The sequence below is a fragment of the Microcaecilia unicolor genome, chromosome 7 (assembly GCF_901765095.1).
Source record: "Microcaecilia unicolor chromosome 7, aMicUni1.1, whole genome shotgun sequence".
NCBI lineage: Eukaryota > Metazoa > Chordata > Amphibia > Gymnophiona > Siphonopidae > Microcaecilia > Microcaecilia unicolor.
In genome coordinates this window covers 224,565,023-224,582,075 of record NC_044037.1, presented here as the reverse complement: position 1 = coordinate 224,582,075, position 17,053 = coordinate 224,565,023, and the positions used below count along the sequence as shown (strand labels likewise).

The window sequence follows — 17,053 nt, the reverse complement described above, 5'->3', positions numbered from 1 at the left end:
ACAAATAGAAGGAAATATTTTTTCACTCAAAGAAAAGCTCTTGAACTCTGCCAGAGGATGTGGTAACTAACTGTGGTTGGCATATCTGGGTTTAAAAAAGGTTTGGACAAGTTCCTGGAGAAAAAGTCCATAGTCTGTTATTGAGATGGACATGGGGGAAGCCACTGCTTGCCCCAGGATTTGTGACATAGAATGTCGCTACTGTTTGGGTTTCTGCCAGGTACTTGTGACCTGGATTGGCCACTGTTGGAAGCATTATACTAGGCTAAATGGACTATTGGTTTGACCCGGTATGGTTATTATGTTCTTATGTAATCTTATGGAAGTTGGCAATCATGAACTTAACTGTTGGGAGTTGTGTGCATAACTAACTTATGCAACATGTCCCAGATCCGCCTGTGTGCATGCTCCCTTTGCAGTTACATGCTGTGTAGCATTTAGGTGCTATGTTTATAGAATAGCACCTAGGTGGTGTTACACATCTAACTACAAATTACCAATTAATGCTAATTAAGAGCCAGTATTTGTACTTAAAGCTAATTAGCGCCTATTTTAAAAATTAAGGGGCCCTTTTACACAGCAGCGGTAAGGCCAACATGGGCTTACCGCTTGCTCTTCCAGGACTACCACCTGGCAATGTGGCCGCCAGCGGTAGTCCCACCCTGAGCGCGCCACATTTCCAGGGGAAAAAGAAAAGCCCTGGAAACGGTTTGCGCGGCAGTAACCTAGTGCTAATTGGGCATTGCCGCGCAGGAGCCCTGATCACCACCTCAATGGGTGGAAGTAAGGGCTCCCCATCGCATGGCCATGTGGTAAGACCGCATGGCCATGTGTGCCTGGGGTCTTTTTACCTGCTGCGGTAAAAGGGCCCTGGCATGCGGGGGAAAAAAGGCCCCTGCCACTAGTACAGGGCCCTTTTTTATGCAGCTTGGTAAAGGGACCCCTAAGTTAGGCACATAACTGGCAATATTGTATAATCTGCATTTACAATCGTATGCGCTAGTCATGAAATTGTGTGTGTAAGTTTATAGAATGAGGGGAGTGTGTACATCATTTTACTATTTTTGTAGTTTAGAGGTTCTCATAATTAATGCACAATTGTGACCATCTCTGGGAAAGGATGACTAAAATCACCAGAAACAAAAAATGAGGTTTTAATGAATTCTGTTAGACTGCTTGTGGAGCCACAACACGAAAAACTGGCCATTCTCAACATTATGAGAACTGCTACTTTAAGTCACCTTTTCCCACAGATGGTCACAATTTTACACTGCAATCACTAACAAAACGTTCACTACCATGTAAATAGCCATAAGGATGCAAAAAATGAACAAAAAACAACAAAAAAAAGATGGCACTCAAGTTCACTAAAAAAAAAAAAACACCAAAAAAAAACCTGTGGATATCTGGTATCAAGTCACACCAATGAAAACACATTTCTATGCAAAGGCTGAACAAAACCAGTGGTTTTGGTTCCTGCTGAAACCGAATTCCCAGATCAGTTTAGGTTGGAACCAAAACTGGCCCTGCCTCTACCATCACTGCTACAAGTCAGCCTCCCCCACCCCGATAGAAAACACGTCCCCCCACCATGCCACCCACCACTCCACCCTCCTTCACCTCCCATAGGCCTACCTTGTAAAGGCCCTGGTGATCTAGTGGTGTTGTCAGCTATGCTTTAACAATGGAGGCCATAACTAACTGCAGCAGCCTCATGAGACTGCTGTGGGAAGTCGTGGCAACAATTTTTACAGCACAGCCAATGGGGACAGGAGCAACTCGGGATGCTCCTGCCCCAAAGATACCACTAGACCACAAGGGTTTTTACAAGGAAGGCCTAAGGAGGGGAGGGGACAGCAGAGTGGTGGGCGGCCCGGGAGGGGGGGAGGGGATGTATTTTCTGTCAGGCTGTCTTCTTGCAGCAGTGGTGGGGCGGAACTACAATTTCAGGTTTCTGCCTGCACAGGCATTTTTGTCCAAAATCCGAACCTAGATTTCAGGTCGGTTTCAGTACCAAATCTGAAACTGAAATTCAGTCAGTCTCTACTTCTATGTTGGTATCTTGATGTTTTCCAGTATTTTATTCCAGGGTGTTTTCAATTTCTTATATTTTTGTAATAAAATGTTATTACAGTGGCACCTAGTTCTTGATCTTCCTAGTGAAGTGCTTTCTTCAACTGTTCCTGCAGATCCATGTATCAGTGCACTGCCTACATGGGACTAAACACCGCTGATTCATTACATTTATAAGGGTGAGACAAGAGGAAGAAGCAGCTTTCAAAACCCTTAAATTCCTTGTGTGTCCTCAGGACAAACTAAACTACAGATCATAATTATTTTAACTGCTAACTGATTTTAAAATATCCTTGGCACTGCTATTCAGAAAACATGAATTTTAACAATATTAGCCTTTAAGGCTGTCTACATGGAAAATGCTAAATGTGCAAACCATAACAGAATTTAATGAGATAGGCTGTTGAGAGGTATCAACTAGGGGAATTAACCTTTGGCTACTAATGAGAGCCATGGCAGTCCCCTCCCCTCCTTTGAAAAATAATACATAACAGAATGTGGGGCTTAAGCAGGTTCAGAGTAGGCTGGAAGCTTGGAAACTGGAAGAGGCTAGAACAATCTCCTGCCACTCACCCCTCTTCCTCCACATCTGTCTATCCCAGATATATCCAAAATATGACCAAATTCTAAGAGTGGCTTTGGAATTGAGAGGAGGAAGAATAATTAAAAAGAGCATACACAGGCAGATTCGAAATGTAAGATAAAACATAATGTTAACAGTCCAGCTGCAGTGGAGGGGACTCAGGAGACTAATCTCTTCTCTGTCTGTCAGGGTTCAGGTGCATCATGAAAATGAAAGGTTCAAATTCTGGCTGGGAGTGACCTCTGCTGGCAAAAGAGCAGTACTGAAGGCTTCTGCTTTAGAGAACAATACACTTCCAATCCTTGGCAGGAGAGGGAAGATATTTGAATGGGAGGGATTTATAAATGTAGAAAAAGAGAAAGGGGTGGTGAAAAGCATCCTGTCATAAAAATAAAATGGGTAGAAATGAAAACAAGCAAGGAACGAATAAGCACAGAGCAAAGCAAAGTTGTGACATGAGCAATGGAGGTAGTGTTGGCAACTGAATTTCACTATATAATGAAACAATAAAGGTTTGAATTTGGATTTTGAGACTTGCCTTTCTAAATCTCAGTTCAAGGCAGCTGTACCAGAGGCAATGGAGGGTGAAGCGACTTGCCTAAAAATCACAAGAAGCAGCAGTTGGAGAAGCAGGATTTGATCCCTGACTTCCATGGTTTGCAGCCCGCTACTCTAACCACTAGGCTACTCCTCTACTCCACAGTTTACTCATAAACTCAGTCTAGCTATACCATGAAATATAAAACAGAAATGTGAAAACAAGCAAGCTGTATGAATCAGGTCACAGTACTGTGCATTTCAGCACAAGAAAGAATCAAAACTGGGACAAACTTAAAGGGACAGTACTACACTGAGGTACTTCTGCAGAAAGAAAGGTGTTCTGAGTCAGTTAAATCAGTGGCTGCCTCCAAAAATGCAGCCTCTTTGGGGCACATGCTTCCATTTCAAGCTGTGCCACTGAAACAGGCTACAGGCTCAGCTACTTTTAGGGGGAGAAGGCAATCCCAAAGTGATAAAAAGCAAATCCCACCCAGTGCTGTTTCTTTGTGGCAGCAATTAAGGTAGATCGGGGAAGAACCTGTCTGACAGACCAGGACCTGCACTGCAAACAGCATGACACTATAAAATAAAATATTTACTCCTTCACCTTCCTCATTTTCTCTTGCCTTTTTACTCCTCTCTAGGCTTGTAGAAAAGACAGGGGAAAGGTGCTATAAGGATTAAAGGTGCTATAAGGATTAAAATACAAACTGACACACGCGTCCAGCTTTTCCTACATGAGCACGCAGTTGTGGAATGCACTTCCAAAACACCTAAAAACAATCAATGAAATAACCAACTTCCACAAATCGTTGAAAACCTCTCTCTTCACCAAAGCTTACCACGAAAAACCATAACTAACTACAACACACCACTAAGCGTCCCTGATTATGAATGTCTTTTTTTTTTCTCTTCAACTGTCTGATCAGATCGATATGTTAAGTTTACTACTCTTGTCATCTTTTGAACACCAAATGTATTTCTGTAACCTGGAATGGAGTTGCCATTACAGGTATTGTAAGCCACATTGAGCCTGCAAATAGGTGGGAAAATGTGGGATACAAGTGCAATAAATAAATAAAATAATATAATCTCATTTGGGTTTCTTTCAGTTACATATAGTATTTATAATATATAATTTTCACACAGAATTTTCAAATTGTTTCCACAGTCTGAAATTCATCAACTAAAACTTACAGATCATTACAGAGTTTCACCATGTAGCATGGATTTAGAAATACAGATGTACAATGACACTGGAAACACTTTAGAGACAGACAGAGACACGCACAATATAAACCATGCCACTTTTAATGACTATGGCGTTTTTCTCCTGATAAAGGCTTCTTTGTTCCCATAAGGGACTATCAGCAGAGTTTAATCAGTAGTACCTGAAAAAAATGCCCATGTTCATTTGCAAGGTTTGCTCCCACTGCTATCCATTTCCAGAAGCCTCACAGTACTCCGTGAGGGCCAAGGAGAGACCCTCTGCCTGAATCTCGCATGTACCACAGCAGCTGCAGTATGTGACCTACAATAGTGGTTCTCAAAACTGTCCTGGGGAACCACCAGCCAGCTGGGTTTTCAGGATATCCTTAATGCATATGCACGAGACAGATTTGCAAGCCTGTCACCCCCATTATATGCAAATCTATCTAGTTTTCTCCTGAAAACCCAGCTGGCTGATGAGCTCCCAGTACAAGTTTGAGAACCACTTACCTAGAAGACCAGGTCTGTGCCCAACTCAAAATGACCTTACCAGCATTCCAAGCACTGTAGAAACTATCCCCTGAATTAATCACTTTAAGGCATAATGATAAAGAATAATGTAGGCTTTTCCCAGTGATGCAAACAAAATAGAGCTTTCAAGCTTTCATTTTTCTCAACAAATAAATGTACCTGTCTTTCTTTGGTCACCACCACATAAGAAGCTTCTTTTTTTATTGTTGCTTTTGCTATTTTCTTACTATAATCATTTAGTGAAAGTCCATCTATAAATTCATTAACTTTTTTATTTAGACAAACCACTAGCAACCTAATCTTTGAAGATACAATTGCAGCAGCCTCACAATGCCAGTTACTGTATCATACACGTCTTAAAAGTCTGTAATCAGCATCCAGCAGGTGCCGTATCGCATTCAGCACACCACAGTCAGTCAATACAGACATCCCCAAACACACCAAGCCTGGTTTTGTCAAATGTTTTATTGAGTGTAGACATCTGGAGTACTGTAAAACATGCATTATCTGTAGATTCAAAAAGGAGCAAGCCACATTGTCCTCACTGTCAAATGTGTCAGGCTTGGCATACGTGATGGAGATTAATGAAGTGCCATGAGAGTAATATGGTTCCTGAAAAGCTTCTACAATTTGGAGTAGGGTCTTAATCGTCTGAAAAGCAAAGCTGTTCACATTTACTGAACTGGTACGTTCACTAGAGGTGCCATATTCTAATTCAAAACAAACAGCAGTAATTTCTTTTGTGAGGGGAGTCTTTTTTCCTCTAGATGTGTGTGATTTCTGTTTACAGATATTTCTGTCTAAATACAAATTCATATGCTCCTGAAGCAGCATGGTTTACGTCTGAGCAGATGTCTATAGTTCATTTCTTCTTGGGCTGTTGAGGTGTATTAAATTTAAAGAAGATTATATCTCCATCTTCCACAATGTAATTTCTTCCTTGTTGTCTGTATTTCCCAGCGGCCTGAAAGCAAACACACGTGAAAACATGACTTGACAGGTCAGAATTCACAATAAAAATAAACAGAAGTTATTTTTAGTTTCATATATAATTTGGCCACCTGAATATCTTAAGCATTCCCTGATAATTATGTATGGATATTATATGTTGTGTGTACTACACATCTGAAATATCTAGAATATAAAAATTAAACTACTTTTTAACTCATTTTCTTAGTACATTTATTTCATACTCATTCCTTCTTTGCAGAACTTTGTGACACTTACTTTGGTGCCAAATGAAGATCTGATGGCTCATAAATCATCTAGCTATTGGGTAATGTTTCTTACCCTACTTTAAAGCAGCACTAGCAAAATATTTGTAAAGTTAAAACAAACACAATAATTAAAAATTTCTCTTCTTGAGCCGGCTCAGTAGCTATACTGTGCACTGCTGGATTAGGTCGTCTGCTCTAAGTTAGCTGCATAGGCATAGGTGCCATGGTACCCCCAAAATCACAGGTGCCAGACCCACTGCTTTCCTAGGCCCATGGGGGTAAACAGATAGCAAAGACATGCGGAACCACGGCTTTCTGTGGGCTGCGATTTCCTCTAGACATCTTGCACCCTCCAAAAGAGGAAATCAATGTGAGAGGGGATGGGACAAGTACAGGAAGCATAGGAAATGCAGAAAGCTGTGGTCCTGCATGTCATTGGTATCTGTTTACAACCACAGACTCGGTGGGCATGGCAGCAGGAAGGAGGGAATGAAAGATGCTGCACAGCGGTGGATGGAGTAGGAGAGAGAGAAAAATAGAACAATATAAGATGGGACAGGACAGAGAAAGATAGGGACAATACTTGATGGGGGGTAGGGGAGAGAAAAAGAGAGGCAATGCTGGATGGTTGGGGAAACAGAGAGACAGACAAACAGATGAGGCAATATTTCATAGGATGGGTGGGGGAGAGAGAGAGAGCAATGCTGCATAAGAAGGGAAGGGGAAACAGAGAAGGAGAGAGAAACTATGCTGGTTGGTATGTGGTGGTTGGGGGGAGAGAAAGGTGGGGCAATATTGGGGAATAAGAGGAACAGGAATGGGACAGCTGGGGTAAGGGAAAAAGATAGAAAACTGTAGGCAGAAGCATTAAAAAGAGGAAGAGTGAAAACAGGATATTCAGAATAAATGAAATCTGAGTAGAGAGAGAGGCAGATAACAGAAGGAAGCTGAAAGGAACAGATCAATGCTGAACCTGGATGTAGTGGAGGAGGTGAAGAAGACAAGAGGAAGATGATAAAAGACAAATTGTCAGGAAACCTTTGGAGAGAGAGAGTAAAAAGAAGACAAGAAAGCAGCAACCAGAGACTCGGACCTACATGATTAGAAAAATTAAGTGGCCAGACAACAAAGGTAGAAAAAAGAATTTTCCAGCTGATGTTTAAAGCAGTTTAAATGGGCAGAAGAGGCTACTGCCAGCTTAAATCATGCTCAGTGGGCTATCCACCAATATTCAGCAGCACTTAACCAGGCAGTGCTGTTGAATATCAGCTCTGACTAACTATTTGAAAAGTGGGCAGGAGAAGGATGTTCTGGAAGTAGAGGTGGGGAGGAGCCAGGAGCTATGTTGGTGCCAGCAGTACTCTGTGCTGGCATCTGCATAGGTAAGTGACCAAACAGGACCCCATAAATAGGAAGCCCTTATATGGAAGGTTGACCTTTAATGGTAGTACCACGAGACTGCTAGAGCTCATGGCAGCCATTTTCTACAGGAAGTCACTGGGGGCAAGAGCAAGTGGGACTCACTCCTGCCCAACTGAACTACCACAGAGCTAGAGATAGGTCCCTACAGGTGGGTGGGTGAAGGGGGAGGCTGGGGAGGTCTTTAGGGTGGGGTCTGCGTGTCACTACTACACCTGTAAGATGCACTCAGGAGCAGAAAAATACAGCATGTGAGGGTGGTCACAAGTTGTGTTACTCATATACTGTAGGTTAGCATCTCCTGCAGTAAATTAAGCTGTGATAAAATGCAGGTTAGAGTCCACGATGACTGGGCTAAGCTGGAACAAGGACTGCAGTAAATGTATTTCAATCTAAGTAGAGAAAGGTGTGCCTCAGGATTGATCCTGGGGCTGGTTCTGTTCAATATCTTTGTAAGCACTATAGTGGGATGGAAGAGTTTTCATTTTTGTGGGTGACATAAAAATATGTAACCATGGGGGAATAAACAAGAGAGACATGTAATAGAATAGCTTGAGGACTGGTCAAATGCTTGACAGTTAAGACTCAATGCCTAAAAGTGCAGAAATATGTGTGAAGTGATAAATGGTGAAGAGCCAATATGCATTAACCTGGAGAAAAACCTTGAGGAGATACTGTCTGATGATCTCAAGGCAGTGAAATAAGAAGGTGATCGATCAAAACAATAGGGATGCTTGGGGCACAGGGAGAGAGAAACCAGTAGAAAAATGGTGAAAATGATGTTTCTCTACTAATCACTGGTAAAGAAACATTCATAAGGACATAAGAATAGTCATACTGGGTCAGACCAATGGTCCACATCTAGCCCAGTATCCTGCTTCCAACAGTGGCCAATCCAGGTCACAAGTACCTAGCAGAAACCCAATTAGTAGCAATATTTTATGCTAACAATCCCAGGGCAAGCAGTGGCTTCCCCCATGTCCATCTATGGACTTTTCCAAACCTTTTTTAAACCTAGATACGCTGATTGCTGTTACCACATCCTCTGGCAAAAAGTTAGAGAGCTTAACTATTCTTTGAGTGAAAATATATTTCCTCCTATTTGTTTTAAAAGGATTTCCATGTAATTTCATCGAGTGTCCCCTGATCTTTGTACTTTTTGAAAGAGTGAAAAATCAAGTCCCTTTTACCCATTCTACACCAGGAGTTCCATCCCCTTTATCATTTTGGTTGCTCTTCTTTGAGCCTTTTCTAATTCATTTGAAGGCTGTACCTCAGGAAAGACAGAAAAGCTGGAGGTGATCCAAAGACAGGCAACCAAAATGGTGTGTGAGAGACTGAAAGATTTAAATATGGACACCCTAGACAAGAAAGGAGACACCAGAAGGATATGATACAAACTTTTAAATACCTGAAATATAAAAGCATTATTATCGCACAAGATTTGGGGAGAGGGGGCTGACAAGAGGAGGCTTCATGAGGGTTGCCTCAAGAAAAATGTCAGTATCTATGTTTTTTCAAGGAAAGGTGGTGGAAGTCTGGAATACCCTGTCTAAGAAAATCGTAGAGACAAAATCAGTAAAGGAACTGGAAATTAAAAGCATGAAATAAAATGCAGAAGATCCCACCAGGAGGACAGGGGTAACCAGCACAGAGCAGCAGTTACAACCGTAAAAGGTAGGGACACAACTTTGAAAGGTTTGGTGAGAAACAAAGGGGACGAGGGAACGGGTATGATATTTCATATGGGAATCTGCATGAGCTTTTACCTAAAAGTGGGCACACCACTGCTAGGCAGCATTTGTTTTTATCTGCCATTTTTTATGGCCAACAGAGAGTGGTTCTGATTGAGCTGGAAGCTCAAAGGTAGAGGAAGCTAACATGAAGATTCCCCTCATTCTTACTGTCATTACTGCTTCATTTTTGAAAGTGCTCCTTGTTTAGCTACTCCAGATCTAACAATTTAAGTAACTAAGGTTCTACCTAACCTTGGCAGGATTTACACAAATACATGCAAAGAATGACTAACTACAGCTTCTATTCTTAGGTATTTATAAACTTTACATTTAAGTGCTTATTTTGCAGCCAATTAAGGGTTCTCTGCTGGTACAACAAAATCTGTGTTTATCTGTTTTTCACGTCCCTGGTACTATAACTGGGTAACTTTTCTAGTGGAATCAAACATGCATGATTGTGTCACTTCAGTATAATCAGTGCAGAAAAGACACAAAAACTGAGTGGCAGATACAAGACAAGCTAGGGGAGGGGTAAGAGAGTATAGGTTTTGGGATGTTTTTCTGGTGTTTATCTCATAAACACCTACTTTGATTTTTGTTTTTGGCATCAGAGGTGTTTTAAAACACCGATAAAGTCTAAAATCAAAATCCTTGACTCAAACATGATTACAGAACTGCCAAAAGAAAGCATGTTGAAGCTGGAGATTTACTGGCACATAGTACATGCCTCACCATAACTCATTCTTCACCGAGACCCTGCAGTTAGCTGAACCAACCTCAGCAGCCCAACACTCAAGTGTCACAGTGGCAACAAACTTGGAACCTCACAGCTGGCAATTTTGCAAGATAAATAGCAGGATTTGACAGCTGCATACAGAAAAGAAACTGAGTGGTAGACTGCCATGTGATGGACTCCCATCACTTCACCGGTCAACTGATTTACTGCCACTGTATCCCCCATTCCCCGGCGCTGGACAGGAGTTTCCCGTTTTTATGAGAGAGACGCCTCCCTGAAGTGAGAGACTTGCAGGTTTGTGATTCTACACATACACAGCCATAAAAACATGAACACACCATTTATTTTAAAAGTGTAATAGTAAGGCACAGAATAGAAGAAGAAAACTGATATGAGAGATGCAGCTATTTTTGCTTTGCTTAGAACACACACTTGCAGTTAAGACTCCACCTGTTTCAGGAAGGGATGCCAACTCAGCTCCGGTCAACCAAACATGCTGATCCAGTTCTGAGTTTGCCCCACTGCATGCAGGGATTTGTAGGATTGATTTTCTTAAGAAAACCAATAGGAGGACCAGAACTACCAGTCCATGCATGCAGCTGGGAAAAATCCAGAAAAGGATCAGCTTATTTGGTTGATCTAGGATGAGCTGGCAAACCTATGTGTGTTTACATTTATTGTATCTGTTATACTGCCTTTGGCAATAACGAGAAGGCTGTTTACACTAGACCCTGAATTAAAAATGAAGACTGAAAAGAACTCCAATAATAATAGGAAAGTAAAGACAACAAAAACATACCACAAAAGTAAACAGTAGTGATAAAGATATTACAGGCTAAAGCCAGAGTGAAAATGTATGTTTTAAGATTGGTTATAAGTATAATATTACAGGAATCTCTGTGAAGCAATAGTGAAAAAGAGTTCCAGAGGGAAGGGAAGAGAAAAAGGAAAGCTGCACATCTGGTGAAATCGAACTGGGCATGGGAGGTTCAAGATCCTTCTGCTTGACCACAAAGCCTTCTATACCAGTATTCCTTCTTACCTGTCTGCTCTCTTTATTCCTTATATTCCTGCTCGTTCTCTGCCTGCAAAGAGGAGATTCTCCCATGCCCAGCTCGATTTCACCAGGTGTGCAGTTTTCTTTTTTTCTCTTCCCTTCCCTCTGGAACTCCTTTTCACTATTGCTTCACAGAGAATCCTGTAATATTAAGTTCAGTGGTTGTCTATAAACAAAGGCATTACATGATCAAATGTGTGTGCATTAAACAGAAGCTTAATGGCAGAATTTTAGACTCTCTGAAGATGTTTGAGATCTGTAATTCTGATAAAAATAAGTTACAACACTCCAAGTGATATTACTAGCACATGGATCAGTGGGTGCAGAGCCAAGAGCTTGAGGCAGCACCTGGTGGAACAAATTCACCACATAAAGAATAAAATGAGAACCGGATTGCAGTCAATACCTGCTCTTCTAGGGTAAATGGGGTTTCAATAATTACACCCAAATATTTAAAAGAGTCAACCAACTTTATAGTGGTCCCAAGAAGGAAAGAAGAGACAGGAGGATAGGATGGCATCCCTGTGATCTAAGAAGCTAAGATTTTACTGGAATTAAGTTTCAGACAGTGATCTATGAGCCGAGAAACAACTGGATGTGGGACTGGAAGGTCAGCGTACATAACAAGCAAGACATCATCAGCATAGTAAAACCACTGATGCCCAGATCCTGTACCTTACTTGCCAATGGGGAAAGGACAGACCCCTGAGGTACACCACAGAGCAGAAAGTATGCCGAACATATAGAGGAACCAAATGAGACCTGAAAAAAGCAATCATGGAGAAAAGAACAAAAATTTCACCCACCTGGGTTAATAAGAGTTGATGATCTATTAATTTCAGGATCCTCCATGACTCTCACAACACACAGTCTACAGATGCACTAATGAGCACAGCAGACAAACGATGCAGAGCTATATGGACTCCCTTCATAGGAAACATGCTTTACAGAGTAACCAATTCCACCTTCTAGTGTCCCACGATTCAAAGAATCTTCAACTGTACCACTACAATTTCCAGCAAAAAAAGCCAGATTATAGTGACCTCCCCTCCACCACTAAACTAGTCTGACAGAGAAGTGATATTCCCCTTACTGCCCTGCAAAGTCAAAGACAAATTGTGGATCTTGTGCAAGAGATTCTTACAAACAGATCCATAATGATTCCACCAGAAACAGACTTGATACAGAGCCCTTTCCTCTCAATAGCAAATCATTCTTTCCTCGGAAGAAGCTGATAATACCTCCAGAAAAGAGTTCTTAAGGTAACCAGAGCTGTAAACACTTAACACGCTTGTCTATTTCTCAGCTAAATTGCTAATGCTGACAGTGGTTCCCTGAGTTAGTTTTACAAAAGGGGAGCTAAAATATATCTGGGCATTCATAAGGAAGGAGAGGCAGGAAGAGAGAAAAATAAAACAAACGAGGGCTGAACATTTGGTATTCACTGTCATCCGGAGGGTGCACAATACTTAACTAGTCTGGTTAGATGCTTTAAAATTTAGCACACTGCTCTTACAAACAACCGTCCCAAACACTAACAAGGTATGGTCTCTATTAAGCAAATTAATTCTGACATTTGACAAACTAATACAAGTTATATATTTTGTTGCTCTTCGGTTTACAATTAATTAAAAGTGATGGTGTTCCTTTAAATGCTCCAGGGACCATTTAATCCATTTCCATGGCTATCAGAAACACTGGTTGAAAAATCAATACCCATTTGTAAATCTTGAGTATGTATTAAACAAGACACGTCTAACCAGTTCATTTGCACTTGAAAGCAGCCATCTGTAGAAGGCAGCTTTGCCTAAGCAGATATGATTGCTAATAATGTGATATCCCTGTAGACTACAAAGCCCACACAGAGCTATTCAGGGTATAGCTCACAGCGTTGCCATTAAATTAGTTATGCTGAACTGGTGTCAGACATACACAGATCAACCTTAAAATTAACTCGATAAGGAACACAAGATGAGCACTTCCACAGACACTATATCTTGGTCAAATTCAAAACCTCCACAATTTTGTTTGGATGTTTAAAACAGTACAAGATATTTAAGAATCCAGCTAGTCTTATGCACTATCTTAGAAAGCAGAAGAGGAGGGTTAGCATTACCAATACAGGATAGGGAGTCAATAAAATGCCAACACACTATTCAGACGTCATAAAACACACTAGACATAATAAAATTTCTATTATATGAAGTATGATTTATTTGCCTGGAACATCAAATGCCTAACACACAATTTTTGTGCTTCAGTGGCAAATCCACATCCTTTAATCCTATTTAGCTAAGATGCTTTAAATTCTAGCCGGAGGATACAATGGGAATTCATTTTGTAGCTTTAGAACAGATCGTTTGAGAAAACCTGCAACTCAATCAGCATCTAGCCAAGTCACATTACTAAAGTGAACTTGTACAGAAAATTAAAGCAGTTCTGTATCCTTATTTTTAACACATTCCAGAAGCATGCAGAATTATACACGACATACAATGGACTGCGTACAGTACCTCTATGCCTACTGTACATCCAATGTGATCCATTCTCTTTGTTATATAATAACGTGAAGGCTTATTCAATAGCAATATCAAACTGTGTACATAAAACCTTTTCTACAATATTAGCCTTGGAACAACTCAAGTTGGTGCAAGAGTACAGCTGTTTCTTGGAGATGTTTCCCCCACCATTCAATAAGCTACCAGAAAGTCATTTACAGCACCAATACAAATGAATTTGGTTCATGATGCTACATTTATCTCTATGTAATTCTATTACTCTACACATCAAGGTCCATTTAGTAGCAAACAGTATCTTGATGCTGGACTCCTAATCAATCCCTGCCCTCTAGTGTTGAGAAAGTATATCCAATTCTTTCTTTCCTTTAAAAAGAAAAGAACAAAAAGTGGAACTGAACATTTTCAGCAAAAGAGAGAAAATAGCTTAAGGTCACCATCACCTGAAGCAGGTCTGACCATTTTCTTAATGAGTGCTTCCAAAGGGTAGATTGCACAATATGGAGCCTTCTGTACTCAATGCTGGAGAAGCATGCAATTTACCTTCATAAATATTTTGAAAATGTATACTCTTTAACTACTTAACTCCCTTGGAATAAATGAAATGCTGACTTCTACCCTAAGGGCCTCTTTTACCTAACCATGCTAGCGATTCCTGCATGGCAATGCTCACAAAGTCCATTCAAAGTGAATGCGCTCTGTCTGTAATGCCGTGTTGGGATCGCTAGCGCGGTTTGGTAAAAGAGGCCCTAAATCTGAACAAGAATGTGCTAGGAGAAAATTCTACTTTGCTTATTTTTCTTTTGCACTATTCAAAGCAATTTAACTAGCCAAAAACGGCTCCTGGACAGTTAAATGGTTTGTTTGGGGCTAACTGGTCATTTTCAGTGGCTCTTAACCAGTTAGTGCTGCTGAAAATGTCTGGCTAGCACCTAGTGGAAAAGTAGCCTAGTGGTTAGTGCAGTGGACTTTGATCCTGGGGAACTGAGTTCGATTCCCACTGCAGCTTCTTGTGACTCTGGGCAAGTCACTTAACCCTCCATTGCCCCTGGTACAAAATAAGTACCTGAATATATGTAAACCAAAACCACTTTGAATGTAGTTGTAAAAACCTCAGAAAGGCAGTATATCAACTCCTATTTCCCTATGTCAAAACCAACTATTTGGAGGCCTTTCTGGGAGTAGAACTGGCACTTGGTTGGTTAAGTACTGATATTCAGCACTTAACTAGCTAGGGTACCCACATAAATGTCTTTATGCAGTGCCCCATAACATTTATGCAGGCTGCCAAAAGAATCTTGTGAAAAGAATTTCAAACAGTTCAAAACAGAGTAGCATGCTTGATCTTTTAAGCTCATAAAAGCGATAGTTTCACCTTTGCTGCTGGACCTTCACTGGTTGCCAGTGGAGGCACGAGTTCATTTTAAAGTGTGCCAGGGACATCGCCAGATTTCGAGGTGGGAGGGGACCAGAGCACAAAGGGAGGGGCACATTTTGGTCCCCCTCCCCGCCACCGCCCTCCACCCACCCACCGCCGCTGCTACTACACATACCTTGGCTGGCGGGGATCCCCAACCCCTGCCAGCTGAAGCGCGTTTTCCAGTGCTGGTCTCTGGCGCCGTCACATTTCCTGCCCTGCTCTCTCTTCCCCTTATGTCATGTCCGGCATGCTGGTTATAATGAAATTGAACATGTGCACATGCTCAGTTTCACTAAAACGCAAGTGCCGGATGTGAGGGGAAGAGAGAACAGGGCAGGAAATGCAGCGGTGCCGGAGACCAGCACTGGAAAAAACACTTCAGCTGGCGGGGGTTGGGGACCCCCTGCCAGCCAAACCAGGGGCACAAATCTAGTGGGGGGGGGGGAGCCCCCATGGCCCCCCGTAGCTACGCCACTGAGGTGTGCACAATGGCTTTTAAGATCTTCCATGAGACAGCCCCAGTTTGTCTAACTGAGTCCAGATTACTATTAAAAACAGAGGTCTTCATGACAACTTTCAACTTCACTATCCCAATCCCAGTAGGCTAAAGTATAAGACCATCTTTTTGGCCATTATATTTAAGAAGAATTCAAAATTATTGTTGACTTCAGGAACTCTTTAAAAACATCTCTCTTTAAGAAATGTTTAGAATAACAATCAAGCTTTTTTGGCTTTATATTGTATCACTGTATGGGATAGCTTTATATTTGAACCTTGTGTTGTTCGCTCGCAGAGTTTGCCTGTTTTTCTTCTTTGTGATCTACACTGAACTTTTCGGGTAGTTGCAGAATACATGAACCAATGTAATGTAATGTAATAGCCGCTTAAGTGCTGAATATTGCATGTAGCCAGCTATGCATTAGCTGGCTCCGCAAACCCAGAAATTCAATGCTGAAGCCCAGACATGGCCCGGCATTGAATTTCCAAGGATAATGCCAGCGGCGGCCAGCAAAATGTTGAGCAGCTGAATATTGACCTCTATGTTTTTAAAGCAGTTTTTTTAATACCCTCAAAATTAACAATAAAAAGACAGGAACAAACTCTGCAGATACAAGACAGGAAAAAAGAAACAGAGATAGGCACCATCAGCATAAAACCGGAGGGAAATTTGATTAATCAACAGTTTATCTGAATACTGATTAATAACATTTCCTTACGGCTTAATACTGAGCTTGGTCATCTCTGCAAATTTTTTACTTATACTTTCAAATGTTATAGAACAAAACCTGAATATTTGCTATACTTTTCTATTTTCTTGGAAGAAGTAGAGTTGAAATATTCCAATCCATGATAAAAATATAAAAAGGTGCACTGCAGCTTTCACTGATGACATTTAGACTTTGCCATCTGTGAGCTGTCATGGGTATGCTAATCCCTTTCCCAGGAAGAGGGAGACTATGCCACTGATGAGACTCCTTCAGTCTGCTAGAAGAGGTGGCCACCCCATTTGTGATAACAGGGGATAGCTCTCCACTAACAGAGCTGACTTGAAATATTAAAACCTTCAAGCTCTCACCTTGACTGCTGTTTCCGAACCTTCTTCCTTAAAATCGTCATATTTCATTACCTCAGCCATAATGAAACCTTTTTCGAAATCTGTATGAATCTTCCCAGCAGCTTGAGGAGCCCTTGTCCCTTTCTGTCAGGAGAAGGACCAGGAGAATATTAATTGAAGACAGATTACAGATGGAATCTTTCTGTTCCTGCCACTAAAACTCTGTCTCTTATCTGTTAACATGCCAGGGTTCCAGTAACTTTTCTCAGCCCAGAAGAAATCCTGTGTTTTCAGGAGAGACAGCATTGGGTCCTTTTTTGTTAAATGACCATCAACAGATGTCATGATCTGAGACACAGTCTACATATGTTGGTGTTGGTTGTGCTTCTATCACAGATTCTGACAGTGAACTGAAGATTTTTTTTTTCAAAGTAAGTTCAAGCACTAAATCATCAAACATT

General features: G+C 41.2%; 1 protein-coding gene across 2 annotated transcripts in view; it reads right to left on the bottom strand.

Annotated features, from left to right (window-relative positions):
• Positions 1-5,383: 5,383 nt before the first annotated feature.
• The window catches only part of OLA1 (Obg like ATPase 1), a 410,460-nt gene continuing 398,790 nt past the window's right edge, over positions 5,384-17,053 (bottom strand). For both annotated transcript variants that reach the window (XM_030209701.1, XM_030209702.1), the window contains exons 10-11: positions 16,614-16,736; positions 5,384-5,900 (exon numbers count right to left, since the gene is read on the bottom strand). In XM_030209701.1, the coding sequence (XP_030065561.1) occupies positions 5,799-5,900; positions 16,614-16,736 (225 nt within the window). In that variant the 3' untranslated portion in view covers positions 5,384-5,798. The remainder of the gene's footprint in view (positions 5,901-16,613; positions 16,737-17,053) is intronic.